The sequence below is a fragment of the Boleophthalmus pectinirostris genome, unplaced genomic scaffold (assembly GCF_026225935.1).
Source record: "Boleophthalmus pectinirostris isolate CB_2022bp ecotype Guang Dong unplaced genomic scaffold, ASM2622593v1 HiC_scaffold_2826, whole genome shotgun sequence".
NCBI classification, from domain to species: Eukaryota; Metazoa; Chordata; class Actinopteri; order Gobiiformes; family Gobiidae; genus Boleophthalmus; species Boleophthalmus pectinirostris.
In genome coordinates, this window is record NW_026571291.1 from 2,328,051 (window position 1) to 2,346,098 (window position 18,048).

The 18,048-nt window shown below is 39.9% G+C and overlaps 1 protein-coding gene across 1 annotated transcript in view; it reads left to right on the plus strand.

Moving 5' to 3' along the window:
* Positions 1-18,048, plus strand: part of slc26a5 (solute carrier family 26 member 5) — a 56,778-nt gene that overhangs the window by 13,698 nt on the left and 25,032 nt on the right. The window contains exons 4-5 of the mRNA XM_055159994.1: positions 4,318-4,428; positions 16,523-16,701. Of these exons, the coding sequence (XP_055015969.1) occupies positions 4,318-4,428; positions 16,523-16,701 (290 nt within the window). The remainder of the gene's footprint in view (positions 1-4,317; positions 4,429-16,522; positions 16,702-18,048) is intronic.

The window sequence follows — 18,048 nt, forward strand, 5'->3', positions numbered from 1 at the left end:
CAAACTTTCTTTCTGCTGCTCGATTACTGTTTTCGGCTGAATATTTCACGACTTGCAGCAGGACAGAGGCTCTTTCTGCAGGAGACATGTGCAGTAGAGCCAAGTGACAGTGGTACAGGAGGAACAGGAGCAGCAGATACTCACACACAAGACTAGAACCTCTCGAGACTGTCAGTGTGAAAATTTTAATATATAAGTCGCACCAGAGTATAAGTCGCAGGAAACACCCAAAACATGAAAAAAATTTGACTTATATTCCAAAAAATACGGTATATGTCCAATCAGGATATCGGATGAACCTCTGTTTGGAAAGCGATATCCGATTCAGCAAATTTTTCAGTATCAGCGCCGTTATTTAATACCAGTATCGGATCGGTGCATCCCTAGTACTAAAGCAGGACTTAACCAGATCTAAACCAGGTCATAAACCCTGATCTCAGTGTTGTAACAGTGTTTTAAAACTCCCTTGTGCATCTGGATAAACAGACTCCACAGGCAGCTGAAGACACTGCTGCTGCGAAGTGAATTTTTATAACCTTAACCACTAAAAAAACAAAACACAGAACTGCTCCTCTGCTTCTCACAGATGAGTCCAATAACTCTGACGGAAACACAGGCCTTCACCCTTTTTATTATGTTGACAAAGGGAGCGTTTATATTTGTGCTGGTTTGAGTTTTGGTTTAGTCACAGTTTGGTTTCAGTACTGATGCGATTTCTGTGAGTAGGAATTCACCTTCAAGTTTCGAGTTCCTCATCAAAAACACACCCGGAGTTGTGTTTGCTTGAGTAAAATCCTTTATTATCAGTCTGTCTACATCTCAAAATCTCTGTTCCACTTTGTGATGTCATGAGGCTGTAGTTTTAAAGTGAATAGGGGTGTAACAATACCACAGTACGATATTTATTGAGATATCGAGGGAAAGTTCACGATATGGTGTGGAGGCTCACGATTAGGGATGTAACAATATCCAAATCTCTCAGGTACGATATTTTCACAATATACATCTCACGGTACGATATTTATTGCGATATTTTTTGGAGGCAAACAAAACTGTGAATATTCAACTTTTTCTTTTTAAAATGCCTTGACAAGACTTAATCCAAAGAACTAAGACTTAAAAGTGTTAGAACTGTTATTTCTTCTTGTAGTTTGCACTGAAATGGAGCAAAGGATCATGGTCTATGTAGTTCCCTCTGTCTTTTTTTAGCTGTTCCTGCACCATAACTCTTCATTTAAGCAAAGAGACTTGTAATTCGATATATTGTGATGGTCCACGATATTATTGTGAGAACTTTGACGATACGATATCAAGACATTTCGGTTATTGTTACATCCCTACTGTTAAAAAGCCTGACCTTTAGATACCCCAGGTTTAACTAACTTCAACAAAAATAATAACTACACTAAAGTTACAGACATTACAAGAAGCAGTTCAGTTTCAAGAGATCAAATAACCAAGCTTACCTTGTGGTCGTCTTCAAATGGAAAAAATGGTAAAATGTCTCAACAGATTGCTCTGTAAGGTCCCTCCAGCTTCATGTACATTAAGTACGTGTACACTTCTGACTTCTTCAGTCAGGAGATCTAAAGGTAACATGCATAGATACGTCAAGAATCTCGGACTTTGGGTTATCACGCAATCCATACTGGGCAGGATTTTCCGAAAAAGTGAGCATCAAACCGCCATGTTTGTTTTCCCAGTGGGATGTGTCTATTGTCAAAGCCGAACTTTTCTAGTCTTTTGAACCATATCACTTTTGTTTCTGGGTCTGATATTGTCATATTTTAGTTTTGGGATTCGGACATTGTAATTGTGTGGTTGTTGGATCCTAACAGCGGAAAACGGCTCAAGAAATTTGTTTGCGAACTCCATAAATGCAAAAGTGAATCAGATGTGTGTGACTGCAAACCCCTGTTCAAACTGTTTCTCTTCCCAACGGAATTGAAAAATAGTGAAAGGTGAAGGTGATGGGCAGGATTGATACACCGGAAAGACAAAAAAGGAAACATTTGACTAAATCATCCCGTGTTTGCAGCGAACATTTTATATGTGGAGCGACATCAAAGCAAAATCACATTTGTTAATCAAAAGGTACAGAAGACAAACAGACTGAGCTGCACTTTCTTGATCGACTTTACAGCAACATCACGTCTTGGTCTCTGTGCAGTGGAAGTCGTTTCTTGGTGAACAGTTGGTGCCTTTCACTTTGGTGTTGACTTTTTAAATTCGTAACCAAGGTTGAGCGAGGAATCAGGATTTTGCTTTGTTGGAGTTCCACATACAAAAAGTTTCGCTGCAAACTCGGGATGATTTCTTAGGCAGCCAAATGTTTCCTTTTTGGTCATTCCTGTGGATGTCCGAATCCCGTAACTAAAATATGACAATATCAGAACCAGAAACAAATGCGATATGATTCAAAAGACTTGAAAAGATCGACTTTGACAATAGACACATCCCACTGGGAAAACAAACATGGCGGTTAGATGCTCACTTTTTTGGAAAATCCTTCTCAGTATGGATTGCACAATGACTGGAAGTCCTGAGATTCTTGATGCATGTATTGATCTAATGCTTTTAGATTTGCCTGAGAGACTCTTGGTAAAAACCTTGAGCGAGTCCAAAAAATGCACTGATTTTGCACTAGTATTTATATCAATCTGAGAGTCTCCCCCTCCCCCACTCATGGATCTGCACCTTTAGATATCCTGTTACAATGCAGAGCTCATCAAAATAGCATGGAAAGTCCTGGAAAGTTCATGAAAATAAATAAAAAAAAAAAAAAAAGCAAGGCTGCACAAAAAAGGATTACGTATGTTTGCAAAGGCAAAACCTGCAGCAAGACGCCAACAGGATGCGGTTACATGCCTCACTCACTGGTACAGAAATAAAGATCAAAACATCACACTTCAAACGCTACATCTCTTTCAGCTAACATCACTTCTCTACTTTTAATGTAATGAAAAAATAAGAATATCAAAAATAAAGATAAAAATGCAAAAATGGGAACATGAAAACTAAAGGAGCAAAAGCTTCACTCTCCTGAAACTTGGGAGAGGCGGTGGATTCTCATCACGGTACTTTCTTCCTTCAACATGATTCACAACAGGATTCTCAACACCTACAAGTGAACAGCTAATTTTATCTTTAGTTCAGTAGAAATTGGGCTAGATTTTTTTAGATTGAGACTTTGAGTGAAGATCTAAGCCTAAATCTGCAGAGTTTGTGAGTTAAACATGTGTGAATGAAACAAAAAAAACACAACTCCAGGTCTGTTTGTTACGGAAGCCGAGAGGGGTCACAACAAACGCAAACGCCGCAACAAATACAAATGCGACAACACAACAAAAAGCCACAACAAACCAAAAAAGCAGAAAACGGAAATGACCGCGGGACTCTATTTTAATGCCAACGCCACAACAAATACAAACGCCACAACACAGACGCAAATGCTGCAGCACATTAAAAAGCCACAACACTTTAAAAAGTCACAACACATTAAAAAGCCTCAACACATTAAAAAGCCATAACACATCAAAAAGCCACAACACATTAAAAAAGCCACAACACATTAAAAAGCCACAACACACCAAAAAAAGCCACAATGGAAATGACCGCAGGACTCTATTTTAATGCAAACGCCACAACAAATACAAACGCCACAACACAAACGCAAATGCCACAACACATCAAAAAGCCACAACAGAAGTGACCGCGGGACTCTATTTTCCGACGGACCGATCAAGCGGCAAGTGAAGAAGAAGAACTACAACGTGAAACGAATAATGATAAAACAATAAATTACTTTTACTTACGTTTCCCACTTCTCCGTTCCTTTACTTTTCACGTTGTAGTTCTTCTTCTTCTTCACTTGCCGCTTGATCGGTCCGTCGGAAAATAGAGTCCCGCGGTCACTTCCGTTGTGGCTTTTTGATGTGTCGTGGCTTTTTAATGTGTTGTGGCTTTTTAAAGTGTTGTGGCTTTTTAATGTGTTGTGGCTTTTTAAAGTGTTGTGGCTTTTTAATGTGTTGCGGCATTTGCGTTTGTGTTGTGGCGTTTGTATTTGTTGCGGCGTTTGCATTAAAATAGAGTCCCGCGGTCATTTCCGTTGTGGCTTTTTTTGGTTTGTTGTGGCTTTTTGTTGTGTTGTCGCATTTGTATTTGTTGCGGCGTTTGCGTTTGTTGTGACCCCTCTCGGCTTCCGTAGTTTGTGACGAGGAAACGACATTAGAACATAGATCAGACGATAGTGGAACATAAACACTTTAAGCTCATGTTACTTTGTGTTTACATGTGATGCTCTTGCCCCGGGGGTAGGTCTGGCGTACGCTCTGCTGGCAGCTGTTCCTCCGGTCTACGGCCTCTACTCGTCCTTCTACCCCGTGCTGCTCTACACTTTCTTTGGCACGTCTCGGCACGTCTCAGTGGGTAAGAATCAACAGACTCCACGTGACCGTCAAAACTGACAAAACAGAACATGTCTGCTCACTTACACAAAATACTGAGCAGTCGAAATAAGAAAACCAGTAATATTTTGATAAGAAATGTTCATTAAAGCTGCAGTATGTGAGGAGGAGGGGTGTGCAAAAATATAAAAAATATCAATATATCGTATTGTTTAATTTGATGATGCAGTATTGATATCGTGGGCTGCTATTTTGAGTATTTGTTTGGTTTATTTTACTAATTATTTTGTTACAGCGCTATAGTTTTGCTGCTTGTTCAGAGGAAGGAAACTTGTTTATGCGACACATTTGACATTTTCACTGTTTTGATGATTAAAATGTTTGTGTTTCATATGAACTTTGCACAAGAAGTGGATTAACAAAGACTTTTGGTATCACAAACATGATTCACCCTTTATTTTTTTATTAAACCGTATCGAATCGATTTGAAATATATCGTATTGAATGGTATCAAATCGAAAGCTCACTGTATTGAGGTATGCATCGTATCGGCAACTTCTGAATGGGGCACGTCACCAGCATGATTCCACGGAAAAAGAAAGTTAAAACCACACTTCGGAACATTGTCCATGGAGATAGATGCGTTTTTTGTCATACTGTGGAAGGTTATTAGCCAGGCTGGTGCCACCTAATGCCTCCGTTCAATTTCATTTCTCTCCAGCGACTAGGTCAGGAATCAGAATACACTAGACGGTTTATAAAAACTCCAGAAGTGCGAATTCGGGCACCAGCCAATCAGCGAAGAACCAGAATTCAGTGTTGTCAACGATTCCCGATTTAAAGCCGGAATAAAAAGAATGTTTGGTGAATTTTATCACGGAAAAAGACATTATTGTCCTTCTTCCTCCGGGCTTGGCACATTACGTACGTCACGACCAAACAGCAGCGATTGGTTAAATAAAAAAAAGTACCCGCTTACTGTCGAGCGAACGAATCCTAATGCTGCGAGGTCAGACCGTTTCCACAAAGTGAAACCGGCTGATGAATCGAGCTAGAAGGTGATAGGCAAAGGATCAATATTTCCACAGAAACAAGCAGGGGGCTCTCTTCCAGACCAAATAAGAGTCAGGTTTGTGGAAATGCAAGCTATTCACAGTAAGGACTATAGACTGTATATATAAATGGTAGGAGTGTAACGATATCCGAATCTCAGGATACAATATCGTCACGGTATGAACCTCAGGGTACGATATTTATTGCGATATCATGGGAAAGTTCACGATATGGTGGGGAGGCTCGCGATTAGGGATGTAACAATATCCAAATCTCTCTGTACGATATTTTCACGATATACATCTCACGGTACGATATTAATTCTGATATTTTGTGGAGGCTCTGAACAAAACTGTTAATATGCTACTTTTTCCTCTTAAAATGCCTTGACAAGACTTAATCCAAAGAACTAAGACTTAAAAGTGTTAGAACTGTTATTTCTTCTTGTAGTCTGCACTGAAATGGAGCAAAGGATCATGGTCTATGTAGTTCCATGTGTTTTTTTTTAGCTATTCCAGCACCATAACTCTTCATTTAAGCAAAGAGACTTGTAATTCGATATATTGTGATGGTCCACGATATTATTGTGAGAACTTTGACGATACAATTATTGTTACATCCCTAATAAATAGACATAGCGAAACTGCCAGTCGCCTCATTCCAAATAGGAAGTGAATATGGGCACGCTTCCAGCTCCATCGATTCCGGCTCCAGTTCAGTTTCTATTTAAAGTAACTCTTTGTAAGACTTATTTTTGTCTTAAAAGGTTAATAATAACTCTCTCTAAATGATCCTGGTGTTTTTATTTTGCTATTTTGTCCATAAATCAAGATATGAACATTAATAACAGACAAATCAGGCGCCTTGTTTTACCTTTTGAGTGACACGGTTGCTAAGCAGCTGTACCGTCAACAGCCTCGCACCTGATTGGCTCTTTGGTTGCCATTATACTCACGTTTGGAATTCCAAATATGTGACTCGGCTCCAAAGTCTCATCCCTGTAACTGCTACCCTCAGTGAGCTTCATTTGATTGGGGGACGTCACAATCACTTAGTCCACTTCTTTATATTATCTACAGTCTGGACACGAGATTTTCACTACAATAACTATATCCGACATGAAAAAAAAAAAGCTTTTATTTTAGTCTATATTTTTTCCTTAAAGTTACATACTGTGGCTTAAATTAATTAATAATGAATGTTTGAATTAATTAATGAAACCGTTAAAGGTTAGGTGGGGTTACATGGACAAGACAGAGACCCAGAGCTCTAGACCAGTCCAGCCGACTCACCATGACTCTGCATTTTGGAGCAACACAACAGACGGTCACATTATTTCTAATTATAACTAATTGTTCCAGCACTGTAGAAAACATGTCCACACACTGTACAAACATGTCAACATTTAAATTCAGAGTATTATATTGAGTACTTTTTATAGGTTAAATTTAAATTATGTTTTGAATTTTCTTGTTTTCAGTAGAATTCTTTGTCCTCTGCCTCCTCCACGCTCCTTTCCTTTGCTCTACTTCAGATAATACCCTTGTGTATTATCAGATGTTGCGTTAACTTCACTAACTGTGAGCTTCATCCGGTTCCATTTCTGTAATCAGTAACTTTAATCAATTATGGATTAACTGTTGAGTTCTAGCTTTAGGTTTTTGTACATTCTCAACAGCTCTGAACAAAATATTGGTGCAAAAACGTTTTGTTACCTGGTCCCCGAAGATTTAACCAGATTTTGTGTTCACCCTGTGTGTCTGTGTGTCTGTCCACCTCGATAATTCCACCATTTATGAACCGATTGTCACCAAATTTAGTACGTGGGTCAAGCCCCTGTGCCCGATGCGGGGAAAAAAGTTTGGTGACGATCCAAGGTAATTTGAGGTCACACGGGTCAATTGAAAAGTCACGCCATTATAAAGGATAAAGGCAGTTTCAGCAATTTCTGAACCATCTGCGGCCTAAAATATTCACCCAATCCTCACACAAGTTGGCACACACATAACTGGGGCACACTGGATGATACAGGTTGAAACCGGTCAAGGTCACTTGAAGGTCGAGGTAACCAAGGTCTAATATGCATTTTTGGTCATAACTCCGCAAAGGATCAAGCTCGAGCAACAGGAGTGGTCTCAAAATGTCAGAAAAAGTAAACACAGATATTCTCATGTGTGACCAATATCACACAAATGTTCATGGGCCTGTACAGATACACACACTGCATTGTGGATATAACAATCATGTAATATGGACTGGGCTCCTCATAAACTGCTTCTCTGGTGATAAACTGACCCCACTGATGCCTCATGGGGACCAGGTTGTTATCTCCGATTGCGCTTGTTCGAATTGCAACTCATTCCAGCCCACTAACATCGTCTGCTAATTTATTCATCAAACTTAACATTCTTAATATTTATGAAATTAGTATCAAATTTGTGTTTTTATGTATAAAATTCTTTAGAATACGACTACGATCCCTGAACATTTCACATTTTACTTTAAAACCAATGCAGATATTCATAGATAATAAACAAATCATAGGCAAAACTCGACAAAATCGTAATTTCCATGTTCCAAAATGTGTCACATCAAGAGCTCAATTTTGCTTCGGCTTTGCTTAGATACGTTTCAGTAAAAATAAAGGCTAAATCATGGCTGTGATACTAAAATTCTTTGTTAAACTACTTTTTAAACTACTTCTTGTGCAAAGTTCATATGAAACAAACATTTTAATCATCAAAACAGTGAAAATGTCCAATGTGTCACGTAAGCGAGTTTCCTTCCTCTGAACAAACAACAAAACTGTAGCTGTAACAAAATAATTTAGCAAAATATACTAAAAAATCCGCTTGGCAATATATCGATACAGCAACCCACGATATCGATACTACATCGTCACATTAAATGATACGATATTTTGATATTTTTGCACACCCATAGCCGTGTTTGTTTGTTTATGTGTGTCATACTTTTGGTATTTTTACTGAGTTCTTATTTGGTTCTTTTACAACATATAACATTAAATAAATCCATCGTACATCCAACAAAGAACAAGAAACATGCAAAATCCATTTTATGGAGCGACGTGGGTCAAATACAGTGGACAAACTTCCATGTCTTAACCTTGAATGGTTCTGAACTTGAAATACTTTTGAAAAAAAAAACAAACTGAGGACTCTCCCTTTTACAGTAGATGTTTTTATGGAGCTCTGATTTTGTTTTTTGGAGGCTACATTCTTTCTCGCAGCAGCTGTAGCCCTGGAGTTATCCTTGACATGTTTACATCTATCTGCGCCCGTTCTTCACACTGTGCCAGAGAAACTACACGGCCAATTAAAGAGGGCGTGTTGTTGTTTCATGGTGTGTCTGAATCTATCCTGTTTCAGTAGCAACGCTCATAGTAACAACTGTAGACATTCACAATCTGTGTATCATTCGTTCATTCGTTTTTCAATATCAAACCAAAAATAAGAAAACAAAAAAACAACAGTTTTTTAATTATTTGTCTCCAAAACCAAAATGAAAAAACAGATAATGATTTGTTTTTCCAGTTTTCGATTTTGTGTTTAAATGAAGAATGGAAAAAACGGATAACGGCCGTTTCCCGTTTATGTGACTTCCGTGACTCCGATGCCGGACTTTTGCGCTGCGAACGGACTGAACCAGGACTGATCCACGTCTGTTATCCATTTTTTCCATTTTTCATTTAAACACAAAATCGAAAACTGAAAAAACAAATTGTTATCTGTTTTTTAAATTTTGGTTTTGAAGACAAATAACGAAGAAAACTGTTGTTTTTTCGTTTTCTTATTTTTGGTTTTACATTGAAAAACGAATGAACGAATGACACACGGATTATTCACGACTCCCAAACACAAAATAATGATGCAAAATTATGGATCACATTTACAACTGTGTTTGACTGGGGTCAGGTCTTGTTAAATGCTCTTTTCAGACTATCCATCCATCTTCTTCCTTTTATCCGGGGGTGTGTTGCGGGGACAGCAGTCTAAACAGGGACTCCCAGACTTCCCCCACCCCAGACGCTTCCTCCAGCTCATCCGCGGACACCCCAAGGCGTTCCCAGGCCAGCCGAGAACCAGACCACGGAGTCAAAATCGTGTCAAATACCTCAGCGACTCAAGTTGTTGTTTGCCAAACATTTGCCAAACGTTCAGGGTCACAACTCACAATGCTCGCCTCATAGATTAATCCGGAATTTACACCAGGAGCGTTGCCATGTTGGCAGAGCTGCATACATGCGTACTTTTATAAGCTTCAATTTACACCAGAGACACAGAGCTGCTCCTGTAACGTCGGCCTCTGTGGATTCTCACATTTAAACACTAAACTTTTTATATTGTTTATATATTCATTGTTGATTGGATGAATTATGTTTTAAATGACAAAACAAGAGTTGACAACAAGAGAGATGATGCTTTGCAGCGATAACGAGTCGTGTCTGTGGTGCTGCATTAATGAAGCTCCTCTCCATTTCACTTTGGTCATCTGCTTTTCCTTCAGAATGTGTGAAAAATCCCTCAGAATATTGAATGAATAATGAATAATGAAGAAATGGAGGCCTCAGACACCATCTGTCTCCTATACAAACAAGAGAACAAAAGGTGCAGCCAGGTCAGGTCCAGAGGTGTGAAAGCTCCATTATGGCCCTGAATGGTTATGCTAAAAAGACCCCACACCCAGGTACAGGTCTAACCAACGAGCTAACGAACAGAAACTCTAAACAAGTAGGTGTGTTAGATTCAGAGTAGTTAGGCTATGTCCTAACTAGACATATTTTTTTCTTTGCGAATCAATAAATATTCACGTCCAGACGACAATGGAGCACTGAGTGAAAACAATGTAATACATCTGCCACACCTGTATGTGGTGCTGTAACAATGATAATAATATTTAATAATACAGATCTCATCATCCTTTTTTTTAACTTTAAGGTAATTTCGCCGATTTTAGATGTATCCCAGAAATATACCCGTTTTGTTTTGCAAAAGTTAAACATAAGTCACAGAAAGAACCCATATATTCCACTGAGTCATGTCCTTTAGTCCAACAGAAGCTGAACCGCATCAGGGCACACAATAGTGAGCTGTTTTATGAGCACTTAGTTTATGCTAATGAGCCATGCGGTTTTAAGTTTCGTCGCCGGCGTTCTCAGATTTCTCCACTCTGGAACCTGTTCACAAAAAACTCAGTTTTCGCCCACCTGAAACGCCGGCTGCATGTGGACGAAAGGCCAAAACGAATACAAACTTCTCAGTTTTGACCAAAAAACGTTGTTGTGTGGACGGCCCCTTAGTTATCTCCTTCTGCAGACAGATATAAGGAAGTGTCACCAGCGTCTGACCAGAACTGAAGAAGCAGCTTGGATGAGCTGAGAAATGTAATCGACCAAACCGAATTTTTGTCCAGTCGACAAACTGAATTCTCTCCTTTGCCTTTTCCTTCAGAAGTTGTTCTTGTAAAGTTTCTGTCTAATGTTGTAAAATGTTTTATATTTATCCTCCGCGGCTGTAAACGTTCTGTGTCCATAACAAGTCATTCCCTGAGCTCCTGATGCGACACACGGTGTTTACACGACTGTAGTGGTTTTAGAGAATGGATTTTGAAAGGACATTGGAAGTTTATTTTGACACCACATGCTTATTTCCAGTCTTTCCCGTGCTAAAAAAGCCTGGACACTCTCCATTGACGCTGAAAAATTCTCCAACCTATTTTGAGCAGAGTGTAGCGTAATGACGGCGACGGCTGTTGGACGCGCGGACGACTCTGCGGCTGCTGTAAATTGTCCGACCGGTTAAAATGGAAAACCAAACCTGCTCGTGTGCTGTTCGTGTGCTGTGCTGCTTATGTGCTGTTACGCTTTGGGGTAAATTGAGGGTTAGGATGTAAACCAAACACATTAACACATCTTTTACACTTCCACACACACAAAACACACACACACACATGCTTACACTCACACAAACAGCCCTGTCTGTCTCTTTAAGTGTCAGCGTTGAGGGCATCTGGGGTCACGTCCCCGAATGCCTCACACATAGAGACTCCGCGCTTTAGCATGATCGCCTCTTTTATCGCACCACGTTACAGTTTAAAGACCGGTTACACTCCTCATTTCACTAAACATCTCCCCAAGTTTTGGCGAAGTTTATAATTTAATTCCTGGATAACTGTTCCCTAGCAACCATAATGTAAACAAGGGCAAAAACGTGTCTAAATTGGACAATAGTGATGATTAGACTTATAAAAACACACAACAACACCTTTATTTTATTAAATTATTGTTAAAACTGCGAGAAAAATGCCTTCCTTGCACTTTAATTGTCTGCATTTTGGATGGAGTTTTCCGTGTTGATGACATAGAGGTTTTCTGTTTTAGAACTCAGCGCTACTTCCTCTATTTTTGTACGTTTCTTCTGACCTTTTTTCCCCACAAACTGCCTTTTAACTGATGTAAAACTAAACTAAAGCTAAACACTGACTACAGGCACTATCCACTATCCACTATCCACCAAACGCAAGTCAGAAGTAGAAAAAAAAAAAGCGAAAACCTGTGAAAAGCACTTTGAACACCAGATGTTTTTGAAGCGCGCTGACATGTGATCTCTGCGTTTCGACTGGAGAAATAAGACGTTGCAAAACACCCTTATCCTGCCCCACACACACACCCCTCCCTCCCTCCTCTCGCCCTCCCTCTGTACGAAAACTGGCGCCTTTCTTTTCCCCGAACTGTCCAAGAGTTCTCAAGTGTCACTGTAACCTTTAAGTCCCGCTCGCTAAATCTGAAACTACATTAGAGCTGCAGTAAATTTATCTGATTCAACTTCTGGAATCTACTTTACTTTACTTACAATTCACAAAATTTACATCAGTCTTCATGAAAATACATTCCATTCTAGTAAAAGAACAGTTAATAAATCAAAATGGCACTAGAAGAATATATATTTTTTTATATTAATGGACAAAATTCAATAAAGGATCTCTAAGCAAAACCATAGATCCGACCATTAACCTGTCTACATTAAGGGGCAGAGGCGGCGCTACCATTAGGCAAAACTAGGCGGCCGCTTGGGGCCCCCGAACCTGGAGGGGCCCCCAACCAGTTTCCCTCAGTGCCACTAACGTCCGAGGCCTCAGAGCAGTTTGATTTTCTCTCAATCTGATTTTAAATTGGAGTAGTTTTACTTTTAAACAAGAAAACACCATCGAAATAGTATCCGATTTTCAAATCTATTTTAACTGTCAAAGCCTCCCCCCTTTTCACATTAGAATGGAATAATCATAGCAGAATAAAAATTATATGTAATTGATGTAAACAAAAATGTAATTGTACTAGCAAAAAATAAAACTACTTTCAGCTCTGGTTTTCTAGTAGGCGACCGAACTAATAAGACAAGTTTCCAATCCACCGTAATTCAAATAAAGATGTGCAAGTCTCATGAACAATGGGAAAAACTGACAATACATATTAAAGAAATAAAAAAAACAAAAAACAAAAAAACAACAGTGCATTATAGTGAGGGCCCCAAACTCAAGTTCACCTAGAGCCCCCAAATGACTACCTCTGCCACTCATTAGGGGTGTGCAAAAATATCAGAATATCGACATCGTATCGTTTAATGTGGGTTGCTGTGTCGATATATCGCCAAGAATATTTTTGGTATTTTTTACTAAATTATTTTGTTACAGCTACAGTTTTGTTGCTTGTTCAGAGGAAGGCAACTCCTTAATGTGACACATTTGACATTTTGATGATTAAAATGTTTGTGTTTCATATTCATTTTGCGCAAGAAGTGGTTTAACAAAGACTTTTAGTATCACATCCATCGTTTAGTAATTATTTTTTTATTGAACCGTGTCAAATCGATTTGAAATATATCGTATCGAACCAAAAGTGCACTGTATCGAGATATGTATCATATCGTGGTTTATGTATCGAGGTATGTATCGTATCAGCAACTTCTTAATGATATCCAGCCCTATATATCGTATCGTTTAATGTGATGATACAGTATCGATATCGTGGGCTGCTGTGTCGATATATCGCCAAGAATATTTTTGGTATATTTTACAAAATTATTTTGTTACAGCTACAGTTTTGTTGCTTGTTCAGAGGAAGGCAACTCCTTAATGTGACACATTTGACATTTTCACTGTTTTGATGATTAAAATGTTTGTGTGTCATATTCATTTTGCGCAAGAAGTGGTTTAACAAAGACTTTTAGTATCACATCCATCATTATTTTTTTATTGAACTGTATCGAATCGATTTGAAATATATCGTATCGAACTGAACGTGCACTGTATTGAGATATGTATCATATTGTGGCCTATGTATTGTATTGGCAACTTCTTAATGATATCCAAACCTATATATCGTATCGTTTAATTTGATGATACAGCATCGATATCATGGGCTGCTGTGTCGATATATCGCCAAGAATATTTTTGGTATGTTTTACTAAATTATTTTGTTACAGGGCTACAGTTCTGTTCCTTTTTCAGAGGAAAACTCTTTTATGAAACTCGTTTATGCAACACATTTGACATTTTCACTGTTTTGATGATTAAAATGTTTGTTTTTCTTATTCACTTTGCATAAGAAGCGGTTTAACAAAGACTTTTAGTATCACAGCCAAGATTTAGCCTTTATTTTATCTTTTACTGAATCAAATTGATGTGAAAGATATCGTATTGAATCTTATCGAATTAAAAGCTCACTGTATCGAGATACATATCGTATCGTAGCCTATGTATCGAGATAAGTATCATATCTGCAACTTCCTAACGATACCCAGTAGGGATGTAACAATGACTAAAATATTGTGATATCGTATCTTCAAAAGTCTCACAATAATATCGTGGGCTGTCACAATATATCGAATCACAAGTTCCTTCGCTTAAATGAATGGTTTTATCGTAGCAACAGCTTTTAATCATCAGATACTACATATCCCATGATTCATTTCAGCGCAGACAACATGAAGAAATATGTTTCTTACTTGAATTCTTGGGATTATGACGGAAAATAATTCACACCAAAATCGTGTCAAGGTATTTTAAAAGCAAAAACGTGTCACATCTACAATTATATCAGCCTCTCCAAAATATCGCAATAAATATCGTACTGTGAGATGCATATCGTGATGAACCCTTCAAAAGAAAATTTACACAGTGTGCATTTAATCTGGATCATATTTTGGATGTATAATTTGTGAATGGCAACAGTGACTATGAAGGTTGAGACTGAACAAAATTTAGATTTAGAGAGACAATAAAAGCATCACACACCCTCTTTAACTGGCTGTAGTTTTTCTCTGGAAGTGTCTTAAGTTCAGGCAGAATTGAGTGAATAAATAATAATAAAAAAAGTTTTATAGTGTCCGTCTCACTGCCCTTTTCCAGGAGTGAGAGCTCTGTCCGTTTATAATTATCTTGGTCCTGTCCTCTCACATGATCCGGGGTCGTGACTTTAATTCGGCACTTTTGAACAACAGCCCACAGCTCCGCTCCTGTCTGCTCCTGCCTGCTCCTATCTGCTCCTGCCTGCTCCTGTCTGCTCCTGCCTGCTCCTGTCTGCTCCTGCCTGCTCCTGTCTGCTCCTGCCTGCTCCTGCCTGCTCCTGCTGCTCCTGTCTGCTCCTGTCTGCTCCTGCTGCTCCTATTTGCTCCTGCCTGCTCCTGCCTGCTCCTGCCTGCTCCTATCTGCTCCTGCCTGCTCCTGCCTGCTCCTGTCTGCTCCTGTCTGCTCCTATTTGCTCCTGCCTGCTCCTGCCTGCTCCTATCTGCTCCTGCCTGCTCCTGTCTGCTCCTGCCTGCTCCTGTCTGCTCCTGCTCCTGCCTGCCTGCTGCTCCTGCTGCTCCTGTCTGCTCCTGTCTGCTCCCTGCTCCTGCTCCTGCCTGCTCCTCTGCTCCATCTGCTCCTGCTCCTGCTGCTCCTATCTGCTCCTGCTCCTGCTCCTGTTGCTCCTGCCTGCTCCTGCTGCTCCTATCCTGCTCCTGCTCTGCTGCTCCTGCTCCTGCTCTGCTCCTATTCTGCTCCTGCCTGCTCCTGTCTGCTCCTGTCTGCTCTTGTCTGCTCCTGCCTGCTCCTGTCTGCTCCTGCCTACTCCTGTCTGCTGTCTGCTCCTATCTGCTCCTCCTACTCCTGCTCCTGTCTGCTCCTGCCTGCTCCTATCTGCTCCTGCCTGCTCCTGTCTGCTCCTGTCTGCTCCTGCCTGCTCCTATCTGCTCCTGCCTGCTCCTGTCTGCTCCTGCCTGCTCCTGCCTGCTCCTATCTGCTCCTGCTGCTCCTGTCTGCTCCTGTCTGCTCCTGTCTGCTCCTATATGCTCTGTCTGCTCCTGCCTGCTCCTGTCTGCTCCTATCTGCTCCTGCCTGCTCCTGTCTGCTCCTGCCTGCTCCTGTCTGCTCCTGCCTGCTCCTATCTGCTCCTGCCTGCTCCTGTCTGCTCCTATCTGCTCCTGCCTGCTCCTGTTTGCTCCTGTCTGCTCCTGCCTGCTCCTATCTGCTCCTGCCTGCTCCTGTCTGCTCCTGCCTGCTCCTGTCTGCTCCTGCCTGCTCCTGCCTGCTCCTGTCTGCTCCTGCCTGCTCCTGTCTGCTCCTATCTGCTCCTGCCTGCGCTTTGCTAAATATCGGTATAGGCAAATATCGGTTATCGACCAGCAGCAGGCTAAAACTTGGATATCAGTATCGGCTAATAAAATAAAATAAAAAAAAGAATTATATTAGCCCACGCACTCTAAAACATGTGACAAATAAATATAAATGAAAAACAACTACAAACATTTTGAGACTTTATAGTCTTTTTATTTGTAAAAAAATATATATATAAAAATAAAATTTAAAAAAGTAATAATAAACAAAAAAGAAAATATGTAAACGTATTCATTCCCTCAAAATGACAAAAGTTATGAATAAAAAAAAAATTCTCAATACACAAACAAAATACTAGTTTGTAAAAAATAATAACTACTGAAATAATCGTGAGCTGAAACCCACAAATGCGTGTTTTAACCTGCGTCGTCTCTTGTTTTATTGCACAGGTACTTTTGCGGTGATCAGTCTGATGATCGGGGGCGTGGTGGTGCGAGAGGCTCCAGACTCCGACTTCTACATCCCGGCGAACGGGACAAACATGTCCGCCGTCCTGGACGAAGTGGCCAGAGACGCTCGCAGGGTCCAGGTGGCCATGGTCTTCACCACCATCACCGGAACCATACAGGTCAGACACAAACACAATACATGCTTCACGAATTACAGACTTCTGGTCATCGCGCAATCCATACTGGGAAGGATCCTCCGAAAAAGTGAGCATCAAACCTCCATGTTTGTTTTCCCAGTGGGATGTGTCTATTGTCAAAGTCGATCTTTTCAAGTCTTTTGAACCATATCACTTTTGTTTCTGGTTCTGATATTGTCATATTTTAGTTTTGGGATTCGGACATTGTAATTGTGTGGTTGTTGGATCATAACAGCGGAAAACGGCTTGAGAAATGGGCTTTGGAACTTTGTGAACTAAAGATAGATAAGATAAGATAATCCTTTATTGTCTCCCATGGGAGAAATTTGTCTTGGGACAGGGGGTAACATGTTTTATCAAAAAACAGGACAACACAACACAAAGCAGCACATAAACAAACACCATAAAACAAAGTAAATATGAGACAAGTATGACCACGAGTGATGCACCAACAGGACCCTTAAATTATCCTTAACAGGCAAACCCTTGCATTCTTCTGTTCTATTAATTATTGCACATTCCCTAAGCCTATGTGCAGTTTTAGTTATAATTATTGCACATTCCCTAAGCCTATGTGCAGTTTTAGTTATAATCATTGCACATTCCCTTAGCCTATGTGCAGATTTAATTATTGCACATTCCTTAAGCCTATGTGTAGCTTTAATTGCACATTCCCTACACCTATGTGCAGTTTTGATTGCACAATCCCTAAGCCTTTTATAATTATTTTTTAACTGCACTATCTGAGTTTAGCAGTTTAACAGCTAGTGGCACAAAATAACTGCAAAAGTGAATCAGATGTGTGTGACTGCAAACCTCCGTTCAAACTGTTTTGAAAAATAGTGAAGGCGATGGGCAGGATTGATCCACAGGAAGAACCAAAAAGGAAACATTTGGCTGCCTAAGAAATCATCCTGAGTTTGCAGAGAACATTTTGTATGTGGAGCAACAACAAAACAAAATCCCGTTTGTTAATCGAGAGGTGCAGAAGACAAACAGACATGTGCCAAAATAACTGTAAAACACAAATAAATAAGACCGATTATGAGACAAATAGTTGCTGCAAAATATCAGCTTGTTTGTCTTTGATTGTGTAATATTTTCAAATCCTCTCGTATGTCTCTGCTCTAAGCCAGAGACCAAACGAGATCTGATCCGTCCTTTCAGTCACACTTTGTAGTATTTACTTTTCCCTCTGATCTAACCTTTTTCTCACTCCTTTGTTTCTTTCTCACTGTTTTTGCCTCCACCTCTCCCTCTTTCACACATTTCCTCTGGTTTAACCTCCGCTTCTCCCTTTTTACACATTTCCTCTGTTTTTGCCTCCCT